Source organism: Dasypus novemcinctus, chromosome 4 (assembly GCF_030445035.2).
Source record: "Dasypus novemcinctus isolate mDasNov1 chromosome 4, mDasNov1.1.hap2, whole genome shotgun sequence".
Lineage (NCBI taxonomy): Eukaryota > Metazoa > Chordata > Mammalia > Cingulata > Dasypodidae > Dasypus > Dasypus novemcinctus.
The window spans coordinates 47,452,086-47,478,977 of record NC_080676.1 but is presented as its reverse complement, the minus strand read 5'-3'; the positions used below and the strand labels follow the sequence as shown (position 1 = coordinate 47,478,977).

At 32.4% G+C, this 26,892-nt stretch overlaps 1 protein-coding gene across 21 annotated transcripts in view; it reads right to left on the bottom strand.

Annotated features, from left to right (window-relative positions):
• Positions 1–26,892, bottom strand: part of NLGN1 (neuroligin 1) — a 913,900-nt gene that overhangs the window by 484,912 nt on the left and 402,096 nt on the right. For 11 of the 21 annotated variants that reach the window (XM_058295351.1, XM_058295342.1, XM_058295350.2 and 8 more), the window contains one exon: positions 9,298–9,450. In XM_058295351.1, the coding sequence (XP_058151334.1) occupies positions 9,298–9,450 (153 nt within the window). Of the gene's footprint in view, positions 1–9,297; positions 9,451–15,960; positions 16,021–26,892 lie in introns of all 21 variants that reach the window. The other 10 variants (XM_058295343.1, XM_058295334.1, XM_058295345.1 and 7 more) reach the window with 1 other exon arrangement.

Genomic DNA, 26,892 nt, shown 5'->3' with positions numbered 1-26,892 from the left:
GAAAATAGTTGTTCTGAGCACCTTCGCTAGGGTTGAATGAAATTTTTATTCTATATTCTGTCGTCTTATTTCAAATCACTGATTTTATGATCTCAAGAAACAATAAACCACACACCCCAACTTCTTCCCAGAATTCACTCAAAGACTAAGATAACTACTAAAAAAAAAATCCCTCATTTTTAGAACAAGTCAGAGCTTAAATGAGGTTATTTTAATAACATAGGAACATTAAGAAAGACAAATAAGGAGGTATCATAATACAGTAACTTATTAGAATTCCCTTTATTGTCCAGTCTTTGGAATAGTACTAATGATTCACACTCCTTCAAAACAGGAATTTTAAAAAGTCTTTTCCATATGCTGGTTTGATTAATTTCTGTTTAAAAAAGAAGGGAAAATTGATCATAAATCTGTGTTGCTATATATATACCAGGGACTTGGCTGGTCCTTCAATCCCCTATAAGTAAAATACCCACCTCATTCACTGACTTTACCAAGCACTTCACTTTCATGAGGTACAAGCCCTGCCTTTTGTACCACAGCAGACTATCACCATAGGTCAAGTGCTAGGACTGCCCAAAACACATTTTAATGTGCAAATCTGATCATGCCACTTACCTGCTCAATGTCCTATAATTGTGTTTGGTTTTTAAAGTTCTAAATTTTTAATGAGGCATTGAAAAACCTGTCTGCTTATGTTTCCAACCTTATTTAATATTGCTCACCCCTTACTCAAAACATTCCAGCTGGGGTTTCTCAGGTCTTTGACATGCTAGGTTTCTTTCTCTGGCTTTCAGTCATACTGTCCCAGCTAGAGGTCTAAAAATATATCTACTTTATGACTATGTTGAATCAATATCAATTGACCCTTCAGAACCAGTTTACATTCATTCGACAAAGATTTCCTAAGCAAATACTATGTGTCCAGGACTATTCTAGTCCTGGAGAGCTAAGACAATAACAAAATAAACAATTCAAGTATAAATAGTAAATAATCGGGGATGACGAATGTAATACAGAGGATTTTAAAAAGGAGATGCAAGAGTACTTTATGACTTGGAGGCCCTCTTTGTTTGGATGAACATGGCAGGCCTCTCTAAAGAAATAGTGTCCAAACTTCACCACAAAGATCTGGACAAAGGGAATAGCAAGTATAAAGCCCATAAAAGGGGAATGAGTTTGGTGTGTATGAGGAGCAAAAGATGGCTGGAAAAAAAGAAGAGTGCATTGAGATGAACCAAGAGATACAAGTCAGGACCTGTTCAGGGTTTTGTCAGACATGGCTGGTAGGGAGTATGAATTTTATTTTAAGTGAATAATGGGAAGTCATTGGAGGGTATTAAGCTGAAAAGTGAGGTGGTATATAATTATGTTTTTAAAAAAAAATTTTTTTGGCTGTGTGGAGAATCGATTATAGAGTTAGAGATCAAGTGAACAAGGGACTTAATTTAAGAAGTTCAAAAGACTTGGATTAGTTTGGTAAATAAGAAAATGGGAAGAAGGTGGGTATATATTTTGGAGTAATTCAATAAGAGAAGCTGATGCACTGGATGTTGAGCATAAAGGACAGAGATAAATCAATGAAAATCTATAGAGGTTTGCTTGGCCACCTAGATGAAAGACAGTGTCAATACCATCTATGCAATGTCATGTTTAAGAGAGGACTGCCTAGAGTAGAACCTTGACTCCACCACTTAAATGCTGTTTGACCTGTACTGCTGTGAATGTGCTACTAAGTCTCTCTAATCATTTGTTCTACATTTAAAAATGGAGAAATTAATAATCCTACCTTATAGGGTTGTGAGAATTTAATAAGTTAATCTATGTTAAGTACTTAGAACAGCTTTCGGAGTACAGTAAGTAAAACACTCAAAGTGGCTATTAGTATGAATGTTGCCATTATTGTTATATCATAGATGTGGAAAACAAATAATTAAGGAGGTCTGAGAGTGAAAATCAACATATGTCAGCCATGTTACATTTGATAATCCCCTAGAAACCCACTGGATATGTCTGTAGGCAGAAGTATATAAAAGTCTGGAGTTCTAAAAAAGGGTCACTCCCGAAGACAGTCTTGGAAGTTACTTTCATAGAGGTGATATTTAGAGCCATGCATGATATCTCATAGGGATATATTGTAGAGGAGAATGGAAAAGAACCAATAATACTGCTTTATGGCACTCCACATTTAGAGGTCAAGTCAGGAGAGAAGGAATCAGCAAAGTAGTCTGAGAAGGAGTTGACAGTGAGGCAGTAGAAAATCCAAGGGTGATACCAAGAAAGAAGCATGCCAAGAGGGGATGAATTAACTGAATCCTGTGCTATGGAGAGATCAAGAAAGATAAGAAATAGAAATAACCAATGGAATTGGCAATCTGGAGGTCCTTGGGAATCCTGACAAGGGCTTTCTTAGTAGAATGGAAAGTATGGAAACTTGAAGGTCATCTACCCAAAGAAACTTTCTCTAAATCTGGAGCAGATTAGCATCTTCTGTCATTGCACTTGCCATTTGCCTAGCATTTATTATATAGGTAATTGTAAAAGAAAGTCAACTTTGTACTGAATCATTATCGATCTAAATATATGATTTAATTAATTATTCATTTTCTAGCTTCCTAAATACCTAAGCGATTCACTGGAACCAGAGATTAAGTCGGTCTTGTTTTTCACAATATCCTCGATAACTAGCAGACTATTTATAGATAATATTGTTCAATTTATATTATGTAAAGAAATGTCTGAATGAATAAATAAATCAATGATCTCCTATGACTACACTTAAGACATATCTTTTTTCTTATTTTAACTAAACCCACACTACCTGACATGCTTACTTTCAGATTATGTCTAAGTTTTGGGCATAACTAAATAATTGCTTTAATGGTGATCCATCTAAAATAATTTTGAAGCAAATAGGTAGAATGAATTTGATAAGCAGTCTACTTTGCACTGTATCATTATCTCTCTGCAGTGTTTTCTCCCCTGAACAACAAACAGTATCTCTGCTTCAGGAGCTCACCTAGGCACTCAATCTAAAATTGATTACCATCCAGGCCTTATTAAAACACAGTTGATGCAATATCTGAGAGAGGAAATCTCTGGAACAAGTTAACCATGCAGTGCTTTATAATGGTTTTTAGCTCTATCCTATTATATGTAAAATTACCAAGTATCTTACATTCATTGCATTTGTTTAGTTCTTTGCCAGAAAGACACTATAAAAGTCACGGGTATTTATTTATTATGTCCTTGAATGTTGTAGGGGATTGATGAAATCATATCCTGAGAATATTTCCATCTCTTCTAATGATGTGAAGATACAATCACATGATCACTATTTTGTTCATTATTCCAAATAAAAATGACTCATGACAAATTTCTTTGTAGTATAGTGTGAGATAAAATTTATATAGGTATATTTTTTTTGATTAATATATGTTTCCTTTATCTGATTATGAGAAATATGAAATTCAACTTATTATCCTTTTTACCTTGCTTCTAGGAAATTCAATTCAGATACACATTTATATTCAATTACAGTACCTACTTATGGCCTCATATTCTGGATATTTTCTCTATATGATATGTATTCTTATTCTAATATGATTTTAGCAACTTATTTTTCCATCTGTTTTTATAAGAAATTACCTCTACTTTTTCAAAGTCAATCAGTAAGGTCAAATAAAAATAAAGAAAGAGTGACTTTCTTTCTTCCCTTCAGTTAACCCCAGATAAAATCTACTTTTCATGGTCATAATCAAGAAATACCCTTTCCATGAAGCCATTTTTGATTCTTCAAGGACATAGTGAATGACTCTCCTCTACCTCCCAAGAACAAATTTGGCTGCATAGTAGGACTGTATCATCCTAACAAAATTTAACAGTTTACTATACATTACTTTAAAAAATAAAGTCACATTTGAGATTACTTTTCAATATTTAAAGCCAGACAGAAATAATTCAGGAATTAATTAATATGCTTTTCTTTTCAAATTATGAACATTACATAGAATGTTCATATGAGAAAATGTGACATTGGTGTGGAAAAAGTGGCCATGGTGGCTGCTGGGTGCGGGGAATGGGAGGAAGAGATGACATGTGGAGGCATTTTTGAGACTTGGAGTTGTCCTGGGTGGTGCTGCAGGGACAATTGCCGGCCATTGTATGTCCTCCCATGGCCCACTGGATGGAACTTGGGAGAGTGTGGGCTATGGTGTGGACCACAGGCCATGGGGTACAGCGATGCCCAGAGATGTACTCACCAGATGCAATGGATGTGTCATGATAATGGGGGAGAGTGTTACTGTGGGGGGCGTGGTGGCGTGGGGGCAGTGGGAGTGAATGGGGACCTCATATTTTTTTTAATGTAATATTTTTAAAAAAATGAATAAATAAAATAAAATTTTTTAAAAAATGGATGCCAGTCACTGTATCCAATTGAATCATCTGATTATTCTATGCCATCTGCCATTTTGTTCTGATTTTTTTCATATTATATATACATAATATATAATATCAAGCCACTCAATCACATAATAAATAAACACACATTATTAAAATATGAAGTAGAATATGAATTATAATTTTCTACTGATTGTTTCTTTTCCCCCTCAATTAGACTGAAACCTTTTTTAAAGATAAGGGCTATATAATCCTTATTTTATGTCCCTCAGAATATATATCTTACTGGAAACACAATGCTATATATTTGATGACTGATCACAGCAATATTATATTTATCTCTTCCTTTTTTTAAACAATACTAGAAACATTTTTATTGCATAGACTAGTTATAATAATCAATAATATCATTAGCCACACCTAATAGAATAAAAATAAATTTAGATGTTCATTAACATTGATATGCAGTAAAGTTAACAAAGAGTATCAATGATTTTAATAATTTAATGATTTAGCTCTACTTGACATTACAAAATAGACTAAACATAATTCTTTAAATACAAGTAGATGGGCTAGTACTCAAGCTATTTTCCATGTAAGGGTGACATAGATATTACATTACTAAGGAAAATATTTAGTTAGACCCTTTCCCCAAAATTTGTTATATTTCCAAATAGATATCAGTTCTTCAGAAATCTTTAAAAGAAAAATTTTAAAGTAAAATATATGAATTATAAATTGATAAGTGCCTTCAGCATATCCATAATAAAATAGAAGGAACTAATTACATTTTCATCAGATAAAATTCTTGTACTTGCCTAATGTAGATCTTTCAACGTGGTAAAAAAAATTTTCTTTTTCTCTAAAAATAGATTTAAAATTTATTGTAAATTTAGAAAGGTATTTGAAACACATTTTTAACGCTAAATCGCTATTATTAGATGCATTTTTTCTTTCCTGAGATTTGAAAATATATTATCTTGTGAATAGGTTCTATTTTCAAAAATGTATACTACACAATATTTCATCTTAATATGTGAACAATTTATTTCAGATTCTCTTCCAATTCTTGTTCATATGCAGACATAATTTACCCTAGGTAAAATCATAGCATAACCTTTAATATTGACTATTTTCCTTTTTCAAGAATATATCATCAAAACATTTTTCCATAACAGCTTCCAACACAACAGCTTTTATTGACCATATACTAGAGTATTTAAAAAATAAAATGCCTCTATTAAACAGTTATTTTAAATACATTTTAAAGGGCTACAAAAGATTTTAAATAATGGCTAGAACAAAGTAAATACTTTACATCTAAACTGACTAAGGACAAACAATGTATATGAAAACAAGTGAAGGAAAGCCTAAAGGTTTATTGTATAAGAAGTGTGAGACTGGATGAGTCAAGGTTACAGAGAGCTCTAAGATGAACATGGGGGCATGTGCTTAGCAGATAGTCTTCTATCCCTTTGTCTCCTTTCCACCTGATTAATAGTTTTTCTTCTCACCACCAATAGCAATTCCATGAGAAATGAAATCAAAACAAAACAAAACTTAGTAATAGTGATAGTATATATTACCACTTAAGAGAAAAGCACAAAAGGGTCTTTGTCCTAACTGACCCATTACTAGCTGCTTTAGAACAAAGCTATCATAGGAAGTATTTTTTTCTTCTATGCTATTTGCACTTTGTAATGAACAATATATTTTTGCCACAAAATGCTTTAAACCCTGACCACTAGATACTTACATGAATTTTGTGACTGAATCACTAATTCATTAATGAATTTAATCACTAATTCATTGTTACCACTAGAATTTTTTAAAAGCTTACAATATTGCCCCATTGGGAAGGAAAATTCAAATCAGCCCTAGTTATATTACCTGTTTCAGGATTCCTGATTTTTTAAGGTCTACCAGTCATCTGAGAACAATAGTCTCATAATTAAGTAAGTTGTACAATGGACCCCAAATTTCATTTCTTCCACGTGAAAATACCCAGTTCAAAACACAACTCAATATTTCCTCTAATGTGGGATCAAATCTTTATTTATTTATTTATATTTATTTATTTACTTTTTGTAGGAGGTGCCAGAGATTGAACCCAGGATCTTGTACATGGGAAGCAGGTGCTCAGCTCCTGAGCTACATCCATTCCCCAGTGTGAGTTGGTTTTTTCATTTGTTCATTTTGTTTCGTTTTTAGGAGGTACCAGGGATCGAACCTGGGGCCTCATATATGGGAAGCAGGTGCTCACCCACTTGAGCTATATCTACTCCCCTCAATCCTATTTTATATCTAATTTCCAACATTCTCCTAAGTGCAAGCAAAGCAGCAATATTTTTTGATCCCATATCCAAGAAACCTTGGTTTTATCTTGTTATCACCAGGCAAACTATTAGCAACAAAAATAGTTCTATGGTCTTTTTTGTTGTAGTTTTCTTTTCAGATGAACTGTTGGTTTGGTGTGGTGCACCATACACAAAACTGGACTGAAAAAAATATTCTGATATTTTTCATTAATAATTTCAATTAAATAAATTTTCACAAGGCCCAATACATATTTCAGGAGAAAAGTCACCAGAATATATATATTGGCTTGCTTATTGGTATATGATATGTTTAAGAGGAATTTGGGGCCTACTAAAAGATTAATTGCTCAATTGCAGTGTTAAACAATGATTTAACACTGGGAAAATCATCACTTCTCAGGACTGTTTGCCACTATACAGACCAAGCAATTGACTGAGTTCATTTTTTCATCATTCGGAGTATGGAATTTAGAGGGAATATGGGCATGAGGTAGGATTCAAACTGGATCAAAGCCAGATCCTCACCAATTCTGAATAATGCAAAAATAAGAACGGACAAAGCTAATATTAACATAATAACACAGTACATTTTAAGAAATCTTTACTTTATGTGAATATAACCAATGATAGAAAGAAGTAATGTAGGTGTGGTCAAAATTCCCTATCTACCTACTGATCTATCATCTATCTATCTGTCTATCTATCATCTATCTATCTAGCCATCTTTCTGTCTATCCATCCATCCATCCATCTATCTATCTACCTACCTATCTAACTAATTAACCAAATGTATGTTCAAGTCCTTACAAACACTGTTATCACAATTTGGCACTTATATTATCTTCAAACTGATCATCAGCATGAGATTTTCAACTTGAGAAATGCAGATACTTATGACTATAATAATCAATAAAAAGAACTGAGCTATAAATATCACTATAATTAATTAAAAGGATTACAGATATTGAAGATCTTCACATTAAAATGTATTATAAGAAGGAAATGGCAACATTAATATATGTAAGAATTGTTATGAACACTCTTTCATATGTCACCTAATATACAGAGCTTTCATTGGTGGGAACATTTGTTCCTGCCCACTGAAATTAAAAGAACATCTGAACCAATGTGCAATTAGAATCTACGCAAACACAATGTGTACTTGAACAATGCTACACAAATATTTTACATCTATGTTGAAATCCTATGTACATTAATGATGGTTGCTAAACTCAGTACATCTACAGTATTATCTGCCATTATTCTAAATTTCAAAGTAGGAAATTTTAGGAAAAGCACAAGAAGGCACCTTTGCATTGCTAAAACTATCCCCTCCACCAATACATATAAAGTTTCTTGACAAAAATTATTCTCTCCTTTTAAAATGTTTGGCAATTAGCATAAGCTTAGGATTATGATTACACAGGAGTTAGAATAATAACTGATGTTGAAGAGGAAAAAAAATACTGTGATTGCCCATATAGTTAAAATATATGATATTAATTATTTAAAAAAGGATATAGCTCAATTTCCTTTTCAAAATATTTTAAAGAATGACTGACTGAGTTGCTTTTTTTTCCTAAAATAATGTTATAAATTATATTTCTTTAAATCTGAAGGGTGGATAAGACTTTGTGAACAATTATGATTAGAAAATAAAATATTATGTGGATGAATTGTGTTCTTTTAGCAAAACCTATTAACTAAAATACTCCATAAATAAAATACAAGATAAAAGTGTTTTCAGTAAATGATGTAGTAACTTTGTTTCAAATTGTGACATTACTGTAAAAAATGAACTTTAACATGTAAATAACAAGTTTATCTTTTAAAAATTGGTTACTCCATAAAACAAAATGTGTATCTCAGTGAACCTGAAAAGTTGTGTTGTGAATACTATTTCTTTATACTTGAATTCAAAACCACAGGATACTTTGGTAATGTTTTGCACATCTTTGGAAAAGAGCATACATTTTTTTAATTGAATTTTTAAAAATCAATGCATGTTTCCAATATTAAATAACTCAATCAAAATATATTAAGTCAAAATTGTTCCAATTTTTATTGGACCAAATTAAAGAAAAAAAAACAAAAATACAATAAATTCTGCCACTATGGCAAGCAAACAGTAATTTCCCAGAAACCAGGGCATACACATATTCTTGAAGCAAATATAAACTTGTTCCTAAGCCCACTGCCACTTCAGAAAGTTTTATAGCACTGTAAAAAAGAAAAGCAGAAAAAGGGAAATCTGTCCAAGGATTAACTCTTCTTTATTAAGAACCTACCATTGTTGCCTTCTACAGGTCTGTAAAGCCAACAAAGTAACAACTTTCCTCAACAAAATATATAATTTCATTTCCTTTTAGTTACAAACGTTAAAAACTCTAGCTATCTTGAGTAATTTGTGGACATTCATAGAATTCACCGAAAATATCATAAAGTTTTGCTTCAACAGTTGCCCGCAAATCAACAAGCATAGAATAATGGTGGAAACAAGGCAAAGCAAAACAAATTAAGTCAAAACAAACTATCACATACTTCATGGATTACTGGTGAAAAAAGAGATACTTCTTACCAAGTACACCAAGTCGATAGTTGACTGTGATGACGATTACATTGCCATAACTTGCCAAGACACTCCCATCATATAAATTTCCAGTACCTTCCATATATGAGCCACCGTGGATATACACCATCACTGGTTTGGGGCCCCCACTGTCCCGAATATCTGAAAAATAAATGATTGGCAATTGTTCTTATCCTCAAAAAAATATACACAGAAGCACAAAATACATTTTCCTTTGTAAAGATAAGAGGGCATAGTTTTAATATAGATCTTTAAATTGCTACTTTTGTTAAAGTGTTTCTTAAGCAACTCATATGAAGGGCTCTTTTGGAAAAGAGTATTAGTCATCCATTGTTTTCAATCTAAATTTTTATTTGTTTGGTGGACATAGAGTATTTGCAAATTTTGGAAATGTTTAAATAAAAAATGCAATATGATTACACTAAATCATTTATTCTCCCATTTGTGAACTAATCACACTATTGTATCATAATGTGTACAAGAAGTTTCATTTCACTACTTAAGTACTAATTTCAGGAAAGACATGAATCTGTGCTCCTGGTGTAGTTGTATTTAGGGCACTGTCATTTAAATGGTATTTACTAGGAAGTACAGGTAATTTGCTCTTTCCTTTCCCTTTGAGAGTGAACACACTAAATTAATTATTTTTCACCTCTTTGTGTAACTATTGTACTAATTATAACCCCCTTTGGGCAGAATAGACCTAACTCCAAGTATGAAATGCTAAAATTTAGGGTGATGTTAATGTGATTTCTACAGCCTTAAATTTTAATCAAATGTTCTTGCCTTTCTAAGATATTTTCCCCACAATTATGTAGTTTCGAGTAAGAGTCTAGAAAAATTGCATAAGGAAAACAAGATAACTTTAATCAATATTAAAGAGGCATTAATTTCTATAAAAATGCTAACCTGTATATTGGCAAACATGGTTTAGCTATTATGTTGATTGAACTATAATATAATATAATGTTTATATCTATTGTATTATAATGTTTATATCTATGACAATAAATATATACATAAATGAAACATTACTATTATATAGTAGCCTATGATCTTCTTATATCCACAATTGAAACAAAATTACATCAAGTGCACTATAATTTTTAGTGCCAATATTGAAAAATGTCATATAAATGTATGGTTTTGTTCCTTCACTTCTGACATTTTTTTGGTCAAACTTAACTTCCTTACATCTTTACAAGTGAGGCATCAGCTTTCAGGATGGACGTATGAACTCACTGAAAAAACAGAGTTTATTAGTTGTATTTATTTATTAGTTGGAGGCTGCAATACATTTTCTGTGAAAAGATGACCAATAGAAATGCTTTTATTTTTCTTCTATAATAATAAATGTGATTTCTTTAATTTACAAATTATTTTAGGATCAGAAATTGAAGCTCAACTTCCTGGTCCAAATTTTCAAGTTGTGGAAATTGCTCATAGCTGAACTTGGAGTCTTTTTTATAAGACCAATTAAGTTTGACATAATATCATTGTTTAAATATATTCTCTTCCCTTTCCCTCCCCAAAATGAGTATATGTGAAAAGAGTGTCATATTTTTAAAAGATTAATGAGAGTAGGATTCTTTGTCATAGAAACCATCAACTTGACACAGCCACATTTAGGAGGGAAACCTAAACATATTTTCTTCTTGAATTCTTGGAAGGGAAAATGATATTCACTCATTTGTAAAGATTTGGGAGCTTGTGGAGATGTTAGACTTAAATAGAGAAAGCAACCCTTTTGAAACTCTTAAAGCATCCACCTTAAATGCCTATTTGCTGCTAGAGTTTCAACTTCTTATTTTTCTAGTAGGGCTGGCAATGAAGATGCAATAATAAATTATTAAACTGAAATCATTAACTGACTTCACAGCAGACACTGTACTCGGCTAATTGTATGCTTGGAGGTAGCACAGAGGGAGGCTGTTTCAGAATTCTTCTTTAATTAAAATTACATAGAATTACAAAACACCAACTGTGAACAGTAATGAAATCTTGGTAGAACCATTCTGTTCACCTGGAAAATAATGTAGGCACACATTGAGAAGAGCTGCCACATTTTATACGTAATAACTAAATGAAGTAGGCATTGTCAGAAAGACTGAAAAATAAGACAATAGTTTCTGGGACCTCTTTTGAGGAGTATCTCTTTATTATACTTGGAAAATTATACTTGAAGGGTTATTGATAGCTTAGGTTGGGCTCTACTTTCTAATTTTTCTTTTCAAACTTTTCAAAGATATCAGCCTTGCTTAAGAACTTAATATACCAAGCAATTATTTTCCAGAAGGTTCTATGATTCCAATACCATGTTGCGAACAATATTTCTTTTTCCTTAAAGTAAACTGATGTTAATGCAAGGAAGAATATTAGTCATTAAAATAGGTAAAATTCTCCTGCTAATAAAGTTTGAGGGAGTGTAATATTTCCATTGCAGAACAACTGGAATTTTTTACTGTTTTATAGAGTAGTCCATCATAGATTTATTTTTGCTAGTGTTTTATTACAGAATTCTATCTTTGACTTTATTTTTCTGCACAGTCTGCAGGTCTTTTTGATATTAATATAAATATAAGCAGTTACAATCATACCTTTATATACTTTATTTTAGAAAAGAACTAGAAACTTTATAAAGAGATCTACAGATCAGATAGCCTATTATTGATTAGTATCAACTATTATCATTATTTTAACTATAAAGTTTTTTGGAGTGTTTTGTCTTCAGTAAAAATATATGAAATGTAATTTTGTCAATTTTAATGAATTTATTAAAGCCAAGTCATCACTCCAAGCCTTCTGTGATATTTTTCCTTAAAGAAGGTGGAATGTGTCTACTATAGATTTCACTTAAATTTCTAATTTTGTGGAAACAGTTGCTACTAACTTGACTAAAATCATAAGGACACTCTCAGAGATCTTAACAATCTGGTTAATTTCCAGTAAAACTACAAATGTTCATTAAGTGTGCTCATAACTTCTGTTTTTATGATTTTTTAAGCCTTACTAAGCACCTTACTAAGCACTGATGATTAGTTTTCTTCCCAAATTTTTACATTAAGAAATTGCTTTATTTATGTTTTTTTTGTCTTTATTTTTTAATGTTACATTCAAAAAATATGAGGTCCCCATACGCCCCCCACCCCCTAGTTACGTTTCTTAAGTTAGAAAAATAAACTGGGAATCTCAGTATAACATTTTGACTATTGATTTTTGTAATTATTTTGTTTTTCTGATAAATCAAAATTTTATGCAGATATAGCAAGTGTCAATAGATCTAGAACAGTTAATAGAATTTATTTCTACTGATAACAAGGGTTTGAATCACAATTCCCTTTAATATTTCTAGTGAGTAGTTATTGGTCACACATATCCTTAAATATGTTTACTGGCTCCTGTCTTCTTAAAGGACCTATCAAATTTTTAATTGCTTATATTTTAGAGGTCTTGGCAGTTAACAGCTTTAAAACTGTGGAGTATGGCCTCAAATCTTTCTGTGATATATTGAAAGACATTTCAAGATATTTTTATGCCTCTCAGTCATCTTTTTATACCTCAATTATCTTTCAGAATTACCAAAAGTATATAGAGGTGTTGACCAAATTTGTGCTTTATTACACTGGAATTAACACAACCAAAGATACATTTTTTAGTTAAAAAAAATACACAAAAATATAAAAGAACAATTTTTAAAAATGTCTAGGTTAGGTATAAAGTCGCTTCTGTATATTGTCAATATTAGTAATATTAAGGAATTCTTATTACGGATAATCTATAATTAAAAAAAAATATTACTTCAATTGCCAAAATAAATTGGTGGAAATCTGAGACATTGCTTTGAATCATTTTTATCACTTCAGATCAGGCTTCTTTTTTAAACTATTAAAATAGTCTGTAAAATGCATGGGTTTTTTTGGTTATTCTAAAATGAAAAATGATTCAATTATGTTTGGACTAAAGATGGTAAAAAAGTGATGGTAGAGAAACAACCAGAGAAAGTTACTGCTCCACTAGAAAAATATTCATTAGAGATAGGGATTGAGGGACAGGTCCCAGCCAGTGCAGCTTCTGAAAGCAGTGACTGAGAAAAGGATCTGGAATTAGAGGAGAGGAGTGGACAAGAGGAAATGGTGGAGAATTCCTGTAACTGACCAGGCAAGTAGACTTCTGACTGACTAACTTTCAAGTAGTTTATATTTTCTGCTTTATGTCAAATCAAGGTTTATAATCCACCAAATGTAAAAATTGTCCTCCGTTTCCTTCACACTCAACTCTACAGCATAATTTTTAAAGGAATTTTATAAAAGATGTTTAGACTTTTCTACAATTTTTTTTTCACCTGGAGGAGATTTGAATTTATCTTTCTTGCCTTCAAAACAATTATCCAAAAACAAAACACGGACGAATAGACTGAACATGATTTGATTGAGTTAACATCCTATACTTTTCAGCATTTAAAAATGTTTATTGATTTGATAACTCTTGTAACTGGCTTAGTACTAAATCTGAGTACTACACTCAGATTTAAATAAGGTTGTAAGATATATTTAATGGCTATTTAAAAATGTTAAATGTGCTTCAAATGAGGTCTATAAAATAGATTCTCATTTACAGGACTTAGCTCACTAGGTTAGCTTAGAAGTATCTACTGTTAACATGTAAATGTCTTTACTCAGAGCTATTTTACAAAAGGGGAAAAAAGAAAAACATTGACTTTGCAATGACAAATACAAGCCATTATATATTTTGTCATAACTTACAAAATTGTACGGGACAGAGTGTAAACTATAATGAAGCTATTGACCATGGTTACTAGCAAAGCTTCAATATGTGTTCATCAATTGTAACAAATGCACCACACTAAGGAAGGATGTTGTTAATGTGGGAAAGTGGGGGGTGGCGGGAGGAAGTGGGGCATACAGGAATCCCGTATATTTTTTAGGCAACATTTATGTAATCTAAAGTTTCTTTAAAATAAATAAATAATCACATTGAATCAGCAATTAAACTTTTTAAAAAGAAAATAATAACATATATGTTAAACTTGTGATATATTGAAAAAATCTGTAGTAAAAACTTACACATTAAGTTGTTTTTGTTTAGGTATTACTTAGATAAATATCAATTAAATAAGGACTGTCACAGGGCTCAGCAAATTCCAAAGTCCTCAAATAGAAGAAAGAACCTTAGAGCACTGGAACGAGTAATCCATGTTCTACAAGTCATGAATGCTTGAATACTTCAGATTTTTGAGAAATATTAAAAATATTCACAATTTTCACTATAAGTTTATTTTTAGCTATTTTGCATTCAAAATGATAACTCCTAGGCAGTTATAATGATTTATTTCAAATATTAATGACTGCTTTGTGTTTAATCTTTAATCCATTCCTGGTGTTCATGAAAAATGAATGTTTAATTAAATGTCATAAATTACATTTACTTGAAATACTTCTTAAATATTATAAAACTGTTAACACAATATAATTTTTAAAATTTTAATACTTTACCTCTATCGTTTAATTTTCTGCTATAAAGGATTTATTAAATAGGTATGTAAATGGCAACAACGCAAATTGTTTAGTAAAGATTCAGTTATTTATAGTTTTCTTGTAATTCATGAAAACAGCACTTCTAGTTTTATTTTGGAAAACCTTCCATACCATATTATTAGTATCTTTATGATATTAATTTCAAGTTTCTGATAGTTACTCTTAAACTTGGGATTAATTTAGCCAGCAATCATAACTAGGATAACAAAAAAAACAACCAAAAACCTGAATGGAATCAAGATGAACTGAAAGAATCAAAAGTTCTCCCTAGGTACTCATTTACCACCAGCTAAAGGCATCCAGTCAGCATGAGAAATGCCAAATCAATCTAGAGAGTATTTAAAATTATAAAGAGTAAATCAGAATTGTATGGCAGAAAAATAGGAGAGAACAATTTTGTTATTAGCTATGTAGGGAATATTTTATTCTTCATAATTGGCAAAAGTTGAAAATTAGAATATTTTTACTTACTGGCTCTAGAAATTATGCCCCTTTGAAATTAAAGGATATCTATATAGTCTTATTAAAAACAAAACAAAACTGAAAACTCTACCCAAAGCACTCACTATTTCCAGCCCAGAGAATTTAAGTGCTTATCCAATGTTTGCTCAAGAAACACTTTACATGAGCTTTTAGCTGGTTCTTCATTTTTTTAGATGTGGGTTCTTTTAAAATAAATATCAAATGCAAAAAAGAAACACATTTTGATATTGGGTAAAATATTTACATAGATTAGGAAACATGCAAAATGGGTACAGAGAGACTACAAGGGAGAGATTGTTAGTTCAAAGAATATGGACGAATTTCAGTCAAAACGTGGGATGAAACATATCAAGAGTCAGTTCAAGAAAACAAAAATATGCCCCTCTTTTTAAAATATTTTAATGATTGGCATCAAAATGCAAAACTTAACATTCATTTTTTAAAAATTAAAAATGTATATTTATATGTAACAACAAGCAAGAAGACAAAACACATTAAAAACGGGAATTAAAAACAACTCTTCAAAAAAAGACAAGAAGTAAAAAAATAGAAAGGGGTGGGAAAAGTGATTGGGACCCTTATCATGCAAATAGATTTGGTGGAAAAAAAATACCTTCATCTTCAGCACCGTCATTATCACCTAAATCATCTGTCTGTTTCTTTGTAAGGGGACCTAGGATTGAGAACGGAGAAATGGAGGGAAAAAAAAAAAAGACAATTCAAGAATAAACAAGACTGAGGGGAAAAAAATAAATATAAATACTAAAATTCTCAAGGATATTTCCAAAAAGAAAGGGGAATGGTTACAACAAAGTTGATTATCTGTTTTGTTTAAGAAAAAAAAAAATCCCTATCCCCAAAATGTCTCATAGATTTGGTTTGTGAATTAATCCAGCATAAAAAATACACTATGGTATGAAATGCAAGATATAAGCAAAGGAAGTTCTTGTTTTTACAAAAAATACCCATTACATATAAAAATATAAAGTTTTATTAGCTGAAGGAAATTCATTCATTCAGTGTCTTTTCTAATTTAAAATGGTGACAGCAATGTAGAAAGTCAGGCAAACTCATTTTTTAATTTGGGATAATATAATAACATCTGTGAAAACAAAGACATGAACATTTTTAGGGTGTTCTTTTCCTTTCTTTTCTTCAGTTATTTTTGTAAGAGCATTAACACTTTGGTCTTTTACACATCTTAAATTCAAAAGACTCTCTCAAAACTGTGACTTTTAAAATTACTTGTCATTACACAAGTATTTCCCCATGTGGATTGATTTAAATATTTGCAGAGGATTGAAGACATTTGCAACCTGGGCAAATGTATCATCTGGTCATCTCATCACTCAGGTGGAACAAAGGCAACATCCGTGGAGGCCAATGTTTAGCTATTAAGGTAGTTACAGAGTCAGGGTTTATATTTCACAATCAATTTAGTAATATAATAGAATTATGCCCTAGTACAATTTCATGCCCAGTGTACTTATTTATAATAGGATTATGGTTTAGGAGAATAATTATATTAAAACACTGTGAATGTTTAATAAGTGTTTTATTATTCTTAACAATGCTAATTTGCTAGAATAAAGGAGCACACTTAAGGGGAAGTCAAAGGCCATATGAAAGTAATTTTAAGTGCCACTTAATTGACATACTCAGCACACATAAAGCAAGCAAAGCCCCACATTCTCTTTGTTTTCACAACCATTTAATTTATACGACATGTCATAATCATCATGCAAAAAGCAACCATTACATATACAGGCCAGTCAAGTTAAAAGACAGCCAATGACATAGCAGCAAGCAAGAGAATTTTGCCATGCATAAAATAACAGTCATAGAAAAAGGAGGAAAAAAGGGACTGAAAGTAATTTTGATTCCGATAATGTAAATAGTGAAGACACAGGCATTAACTGTAAGCACATGTTATAAGGAAATGTTGTTAAACTTTCTGAGAAAACTTTCTAACCCTTTTCAGTGATTACTGCACACTATGTTTGCAATTCAAAACTAAATCTACAATCACAACTCTCAAAGAATGAAAACCACCATCCATCCCAGAAACAGAAGGCAAAAAAGTGAGATGCACAGCAATGTTTCATCAACTCAGAGAGACAGTCTTGAAAAACAGTATTAACTAGCAAAGATCAAAATACAGGAAATTCAGAAATTGATAATGCAATTAAATGAACCAGCTGATTACCTCAGTTGTAAAGGTCATGGTTTCAAGGTCATTCCAAATACATACGGGAAATGTATACAATAAGCTAACATAATTTTATAGGTATACCAGCAAACAATCATTCATTAAGTGAAAACCTAGGTAGAAGCAACAGTTTATGTTCATTGGCACTCAGTTGCATGATATTCACAGAACTCTATTTTTCTTATATATGATCCCGCTTAAATGTAAAAAAAAAAATCCTTCGGATTGTTTGATGTTCATGCAACAATGTTGCTGTATTTCTGAAAAATATACATATGTTTTTATTTCAATTTTAAAATGGCTTTATCAGAATGTTTCATTTGAAATATTTCCAATTTGAACACTTCATGCACAGTGATCAAAAAGTAGACTTAGAAAATTATATTATCAAGCTTTTAATTTTCTATAATTACCTAAAGCAATAAATGAACAAACTTCAGCAAATACATTTTCTTGAATTCTTATTTTCAAGGATGCTACATAGTGGTTATGGATTTATTTACTGTTTAGCAAGACAGAATAATTGCAGTGGTATTTGTTATTTATTGCTGTCAAAACCACTATCTATTTTCCAATTTTAGTTAAATTATTGAATCTGCTTAATGCTTGACTATGTCACTAAGTCTCTAAATAGAGCTCAAATTTTTTTTTTTTTTCTGAATCATCAGGTTACTAATGTTGGAGGCACATGTAAAACCTATCACAAGTAAATTAAATCACCCTCTTCATTTTGTGCAGCCTCTGTAAGGTAACTGTCTTCGACATTTAGGTGCAAGTGTCTTCCTTTCCCTTCTAAGGCACTCAACGCTATTTACCTGGGCTCTTTGTGAAATCTTTCAGGTTCTTCAGCATCCTGGCCAGTACTTTTACACATTTGACAAGAACACAGAATTTCTAGCTCTTGAGTCTACAATGTGAAAGTAAGAGATTTTATTTATTAAAACGTGATCTCCCAATTCTTTGCATGTGGGACATGGTTCTAAGTATGTATTTGATTTGGGATCTGCATAGTAGAGAAGCCATGGAAATGATACTGTATCTAAGGAGAGAGTTGGTTTCATTGATGGGATGGTTGAACCATCTTTTATGACATTAACAATTATGGCCTTCCTATCACAGGGAGTTGCATACCTCTAAAATGATGTGGGATAAGATTTACATACATACATTGCATAGGATGCTGCTTACCCTGGCAAATCTGAAGAGTTAGAAACACTTGTAGATATAACCTGAGCACCGCAAATACAAATACCATCATAATTCTAGAGGAGGGTTAATAGAGCGTGCTCCCATCTGAAGAATCTCACTTACTCGATGTTAAATAATAACATCTTATTATTAGATGGTATTATATTGTTTCTACCATGTGAGCTCCAGTAATATTTTAGTGATCCCATCCTATTTTTTTTTAACATCAAGAATTTTCTATACACATCTGATTTTTGAAGTTTTCCTGGGAAGAGGAGGGCTGATGGTTTCTGGCAAACTGATAATAAGAAGGAAAACAAATTTTTTTTATCCTTTACTCCTAAAGACACAGGATGAATATTTGAGAGGGTCCAGAGTTGATATTCAAGAGACTCAATGCTGGTTTCTCTGAGGAGGCCTCAGTAAAGTAAGCATATGCCCGTTTAAGAAACAGATCCCTATAGAAACTCAAGATTCCTTATTCCCATGCTAAAATCAAAACAGCCCCTTGCCTGAGCTCCCTTCTTTCTTCAGACATTAACAACTCTGACTTGATTTTCCTTTATTTTTAAAAAGTTACAATTGATATAATTGCCAAAGTTAAAGCATTTAAAATAAAAAGAAAATATTGTATGAGGTAATAACTGCCAATATTCTTATGAAAATTAAACAACCAAATTTTAGAGACCACATATTCTTATAAGCTGAGCAACATGATTTCCCAAAAGGTAGAACATTTATCCTTCCCAGAGAAATAATAGTTGTTAACGACATTCCAAGTACAGCTTATGCTTCTTTTAAACTACAAATACTGCATTTTCAATACCAGCAGTTTAAATAGTTATCTTAAAGCACCAAAATATAAAGCACATGAGACCTTTATAACCTGAGTGTAGAAGTAATTTATTCCACCTAGAAACTCTATAGACTCTGTCCTCCCTGAGGAATGCACACATAACTCTCATTAGAGTTAATAGGAAAGTAGACCTCATGTCATTTTGAAAGGGAGTGAAAGTAATTACAATACTTTATATCTCCTATAGGTAATAAATAGATTCAGTTCTGAAATGACAGGGCTAACAAAGGTAAAGGAACTCCTAACCATGAACTTTGAGCTCATTTAATTCCAAAATAATTCCTTTGCCACTAACATAAACATATTTCAAAGTGTTGGCCTTTACAAAAGATATGTAATGCAGTCTCACATTTCAGAATTGGACCACAGTGCTTTTTATTAAAAAAAAAAAAAAGGAGTACAAATATCAGCATTTCTGTAACAGATGAGCTCTGAAATAATTACTATCCACCCATATAATGCTGCTTTTTTATCATTCTCTTTGCTAAAGGGCTAATATACCTTAGGTCTCAAGTATATTAGAACTGATTATAAATTCCTTCATTACAGGTTTAATTCAGCAGAAATTATCTGTACTTTGTGTCACACATATCTGTAAAAAGCAAAAGGGTTGAGGGTATTATTAGCTCCTGACTTAGAAAGCTGGCTGTGAGAAATGTGTCCTTCTCACCAGAACAAGTCTTTGAAATTTTCAGGATAATTTAGAGTTCCTGGCTCCAGAGAGTCCCAGGGTAATAGATGGAAAGCCCTGGCTAATGACTTGACTTTCCTCCTTTCACACCCTTTTTACCCAGCAGCCTTTGAGGTAAACGAACGCTAAAGAATTCCTAATGCCATTTCCACAGAATGGAAGAATTTAAAGAATATTGCAATTGTTCTTTTGGAGCAATTGGAAGCGAACTAAATGTTTTCAGGGATGCATTCTTTTTAACAAAATGTAATTTTGAAAACTTAGATCAAGATGTGAAAAACCTAACGGTGTCTGTTCCATATGGCATGCAATGCCAGAATTCAATACATTTTAAGTAACAACAACAGTGTATTATTGCATTTGATTTTTTCCAATGTTTGACAACTATTAAAATACACCATTTTTGAGAAATTAGATATCACAATATTTGGTATCACTGCAAAACTATTGAATTTTACCCATTGAAAATTTTTTGATAATAGATTTTATGTAACTGAAATACACATCTCTGGAGGACACAGAAATGAGTGAAAGTGGTGGTTTGGGCTAATACTCAATTTGATATTTAATTAACTAAAAGTTATCACAGTTCTTAAAACTATCAATTATATAAACACATAAAAATAAATCATAGCTTCAAAACAAATTTCTTCTTAAGTATCTGGAAACTTTTTCAATAAAAAAGCGTAATGTTTTTGAGCAATGTCATAAATCTGCATTATGCTAAAATAAAAATATAATGCAAGTCACTGTCATATGATATATGAAGTAAACATTAGAACTGATCATTTTCAAGAAACTCTCTCTCTGTAAATCTTAGCGGGGTTACTCTGCCATTCATGATGCCTTGGCATCTTTTAGAGTGAGCTAACAGTTTAAGTCATGGCTCATTTGTACACATGGTATGGAAGAAACTAGATTCCAGGGTATGAATGCAGAATGCACCCTCTATGTTTACCTTTGTGTTGGTAGAAACATCTACAAACTATATTCTCTCAGATAGTTCTTCAGATGAAGAGAACTTCTTAATTTTTGGAAAAAGAGAATCTGATGTCAAAGTTGAGAAAAGGGGAAAAGGAAAGCTTCTCTGGCCCAGTTCATTGAGAAGTGCTTATTTATGTTTATAAGAAAAACAAGTTTTTCTTTCATAAAAATTCCTTGATTACAACACTTTGATGTCAAAAGCAATTCTGTATTTAATAAAAGTGATAGGAAGTGGAGACTTATTTTAAAAATTGACAAAAAGTAAATAAAATAGGCTAACCCCTATCTTGAACATCACCAAATCTGCACATGCTTATTTTTTGTAACTCTATACATATTTTATTTAACTATGTGTGTGTGTGTGTGTGTGTGTATGTGTATGTACAGTGTTTCTACACATGAAGTATTTCACAGTAAGGTTCCTTTCTCATCTCAGGAAAAGCTGCTGCATAAACCCTTCAGTGCTTTGTGAAGTCATTCTCTGCACTGCCTTGCTTTCCACACAGATTATCCAGAGATTCACATAGAGTAGACATAAGTGCTACCAGATGGCTGGAGCTGACTCATTGAGGGTTGTAGATTGGGATGGCGTCAATAGTCCAACCTCCCCTACAGAGCTTCATTATTCAGTCATCAGCCATTCAACAAATAGGTATTATGGTAGGCGCTCAGGATACACAGTGAGCAAAACAAGCAAGGTCCCTGCCCTCATAGAAATGGAATCTTGTAGGAGGAAGAGACATTAAACAGATAATCACACAGATATGCATATACTTATATAGACATATATTTATAAGTGTGAAGAAAGAAAAGTTTTGGTGTTATGATAGGTTATAAGAGGGGACCTGAGCCTGGGAATGGCTGCATTGATTTGGTAGAATATGGCCTGAAGTTAGCAGAATGAGTGAGCAGTAGGCAGGCAAAGAGGCTGGGGATGGGAAGGCAGAGTGGGAAGAAGATTCCAGCCTGAAGATGTAGCATATAGAAAGGTCCTGAAAAGTGAGAGAACCTGACGGTTAGCATGGCTAGCACAGAGAAGATGGAGAGCTAGAGAGGCATCAAACAGACCATGCAGCACCTCTAGCCTGGCAATTTTTGTCTTAGTCCTAAAAGCAATGGCAGGACATTTAAAGAGCTTAAGGAGTCACTGATAAAATCTGTCCTATCAGAAACCTTAAACAGAAAATGAGAAAGAGGCTAAGTCCTTTTAAGAAATATGGCAGAAAATTTTCTATAGAGTCCTGCATTATGTTCTTATCAGGAAAGAGTAACTTTTATTAAAGTGGAATTAGATAATGGAAAAGAAACCTTTACTACCTTATTCTATTTCTATTTATGAATGAAAAGAATATCAACCAAAAATAAAATCCAGGGCTCCAGAACATCTGAAATTTTATAAATTTGTTCCTCTTTTACCACACAGGCTAGAGTCTGTTGGGAACACAATTCTGTGTTTTCTCTCTCACCTGTTATAATAAATGTTAAGCATATACTAGATCTAGTAGAAACACCTGCGAATCCGGTAATTGTGTGCCTAGGTTCATAGGAATCAATACTTCCTCATATCACAGGTGAGGAAACAGAAGCACAGTGTTGAACTGATTTTGTTCAGGTTTCAAAGCTAGTTTATAGCAAAGCTAGGTCTGGACATCAAGTTTCCTATGACCCCATAAGTAGCTCCCTGACAATAAGGGACAGAACAGTAAAAGACTAACAGAGGCAAGGAAAAATTGGGTGTTAAGAGTATTTCATGTAGCAAGGATATGTTTTAAATAAACTAAAAAGTAGTATATCTGCCATATCGTAGTACAAGTATACAACCTTTTGTACTCTCCTAATCGATTTGTTTCATTTAGATGCCATTATAGGTTAAAATCTAAATAAAAGCAATACTTACAGATGTACCTTTCAAAGGAAAACACAGAAAAACTTTAGAAAACAAGCCAGTTTGGAAGGACAAAAGATTCTAGAGCTTAAATCAAATAAACAGTATCAATTAAAAGGAATAATTTCCCAATAGTGCATATTATTAAACTGAGTGGTATGTGGAATAATTTATATGTAGAAAAATTAAATAATAAAACTGAGTTAAAAGAAGGACAAGAATAAGTAAGATCAAGGATGCCCCCTAAGGCCAATGAAATGTGAAATGCTTCCATACAGGTTCATAAATAGCTAATGTCCAGAAAATCCAGAGTCCCTCTATTTTTATAGCCAAAATCCTTTGGCTCTGTCCTCTTCCCCTGGATGCCCTTATATAATATGATTGAGTAACTAAAGAAATGTTACCATTTTTATTTATGCAAATGTTATGAGATAGGTGGTATTATCTCCATTCCTCCAGCTGAGGAAATAGAGGTTAGTGAAATTGTTTAAGAAAACTAAGGTGATGCTAACTACCTGTGATGGTTAGAAGTTATATGTACCCGAGAAAATCATGTTCCTAAAGCTAATCCATTCCTATGGGTGTAAATTTATTGAACTTAGGGCTTTTTAATTAGGTTACTTCAGTAAGGCATGGGCCAGGATGGGTCTTAATCTTCTTACTGGAGTCCTTTATAAATGAATGGAACTCAGAGGGAGAGAGAAAGTCCCAGAAGCTAAAAGCAAGGAATCTCAGAAAAGAAGAGACAGACCAGCAGATGCTATCATGTGCCTTGCTACATGAGAGTGGATTCCAGGATTGCCCATAGCTGGTCTTTGGGTAGGCGGCATCACCTGATGATGCCTTGATTTGGACATTTTCATGGCTTCAGAACTGTAAGCATGAAAACTAGTAAATTAAATCCTCATTGTAAAAGCAAACCCCTTTCTGGTATAATGCCTTTGGCAGCTTTAGTAAATAAAACACTACCTCACAAAGAGTATCTCACTGACTCCTCACAACTATTTCAAATCACAGGACTTATTATTTCTTTTGTTACGGGAGATGGGAGGGGGACCTGGGGTTTAGGAAGATTAATCCAAAATCTTCTATCTAACATGTTTGTGTTTGGGGGTGGAGCCACCAGGATATGGGCTTGGTTCTGTGTTACTCTGGAATTTACACCGTTAGGACTACTTGGTGCAACCACTAGATATCACAAAATTGTCAAAACTGTCTTTAGGAAGAGCATGAGAAAGTGTGCCTCCTTGGACTATACATGACTATGAGTATATTTGAGAATCCCTAACCACTCAGAATAAACTCTGCTATGATTTCATTACATGGCATTGAAACAAAGAAGAGACAGTAAATGAAACAAGGTCAAAATGTGCTAGGTTTTACTCTATGATAGGAGGAAAGAGATCACATAGTAAAAAGACGTGTGGTCATTGTGCTTTGCCAAATGGATGAATCTCATCAATTTTCTGTCCCTAAAAGAGATGTTGAGCAAGCAGAACAGGATTAGCTTCTCATGGAGGTAGACATGTTGGATGAATGTAGAAAATATGGAGAACATTAAATTTGAACCTGAGTCTATAACAACCACACTAGATCCAGGGCATGAAACTGTGAATCAGTTTCTCCCACCAGTACCCAGAGGTATCTTCTCCATGAGATGGCCCATCTCAAAATTTCAGCTGCCACATTCTGCAAAGAAAGAGTCCCAGATAAGTAGTAGAAGGTCTGGGTTCTACTTTGAGCTCTGCTACATAACTAGGTAATAATCTGTATGACATTGTTCAATTTATTTCACATGGCTGAGCTTTCATTTTTATATATGTCTAAAGGAACAATGTTATAATCTGCCTCGTGAGATTGTTAAGATCAAATAACATGGTGTTTGGAGGAAGCACTGCAAAAGGCTTATCAGATGTAATGTGGAAGCATTCTATTATTGGCATTAAGTGAGCTGGAAATAAGGGAACTTCTGATTACAAAGGTCATACCTATGACACAAAGAATTGGCTCTATCACACACTCAAAAGAAAAATGTTTTATTTTCTTAAAGAAAAAACATAAATCTATATATTTTTAAAATTTTCAATTATTTTTAAATTAAAAGCCTCTTGCGTACTTCCATTCCTGTTAAGAATACAGATCTGGAATCAGGTTTCCTGATATTACATCCTGGCTCCATGATCTACCAGCTGAAAGACTTGGCAAATTTTTCAGTAACTCTTGTCCTCTATCTATCCCTACATCAGTAATAGTGATAATAACAAAGTCATGGGACTGTTCATGACATTAAGCATGGTAATATATATGTACTATTAGAACAGTGTCTGGCATATATGAAGCACACAATAAATATTAAAAATTATTACTACTACACATTAATTAGAAAACTAAACCAGAAATAAACTAGATTGACATTAGAACAATTGCATGAGAAAAAATAGATAGTTTAAGATATGGTTAAAGGACCTCTAAATTGACCTGCAGACTAGGGTTACAAAATGGTTCCCAGCAAAAGAGGCACAAAAGGTGAACATGGTACGCTGATGCAGTCAGGCCTCAGGAATCACAGCTGGAGAACGAGACTTAGAGGAAGCAGGATAAGAAACAGAGGCCTAAATTCTGTCCAATCCGTTTTAGACAAGTTTCTTTCTGCCTCAATGTTCCAATAAGCTGCCGGAACAGAACTCAACGTGACAATCATCATTTCTCTTTTTTCAGACTATAAATTCCTAATGCCCCAGAGTGCTTGAGTACACCTGCATTTACTTGGTGTTGTCCAATTCAAAAATTGTTATACTGTTAAAATTAAAAAAAAGCTCTCTTCTTCTATTTGCAGTTCTTTTGACAGCATCTTTTAAAAAAGTGAAGGTTATAAATGTATATTTAATAAACCCTTGTTTGTCCATTTACTGCTTAATATTTAGTCACTATAGAGTTGAAATTGAATACCAGCAAATGAGGATAATAATAAATACTTTTTAAATTTAAATAATAAATACTTATTATTTTTTTGCAAATCCGAGGTCTGAGTTTGTAACATTAGAGGGAAAATGTAGAAAATTGAAAAACAAAATGTCATAGAAATTCTTTCTTTCCATTACAATAATACTCATTAGTAAGAGAATTGACAGGTTTGAGATAAGCTAGCATTTCTAATACTTTAATCAATTAAAATGCCAAAAATTTTTGTCAGAAGGTAAGAATGATATTCTCAATGAAATCTTACTTTCAAATTGTCTCAATATTAAAATATTTTTTGCTAACTCTATTACTTACTGATAATAATGATCAAACTTTATTTTCCTATTTTGGGAAAATGTTTAAAAGCTATTTATGTTCACTAGCAGTGCAGGAGGTGATTGCTGAAGGATGATCCCACTCACAATGCACCTTTGAGCTTTGTTCAGCTTAAACATATCTAAAATAGAAAACATGACAACTAAAAGCTGACTTTCTATCTTGTCTATGAATTGTGTTTAGGGGGAGCCCATGAGCAAAATTAAGGTATTTGATCCTCAAAATAGAAACATGTCATCTTAAAAGAGGCTTACCTTTCAAGTATTTAATGGTTACCAGATTACAAGAATCAATATGGGATAAGAGGCCCCATGCTTTATCGATTTCTTCTTTACTGCATTTTCATTCTTCTCTTTAAGCTATGAAAATGTTTCAAATCCACCTATTTTTAAAGATAGTCCATAATAACAATATTATCAAGGATAAGATATTTAA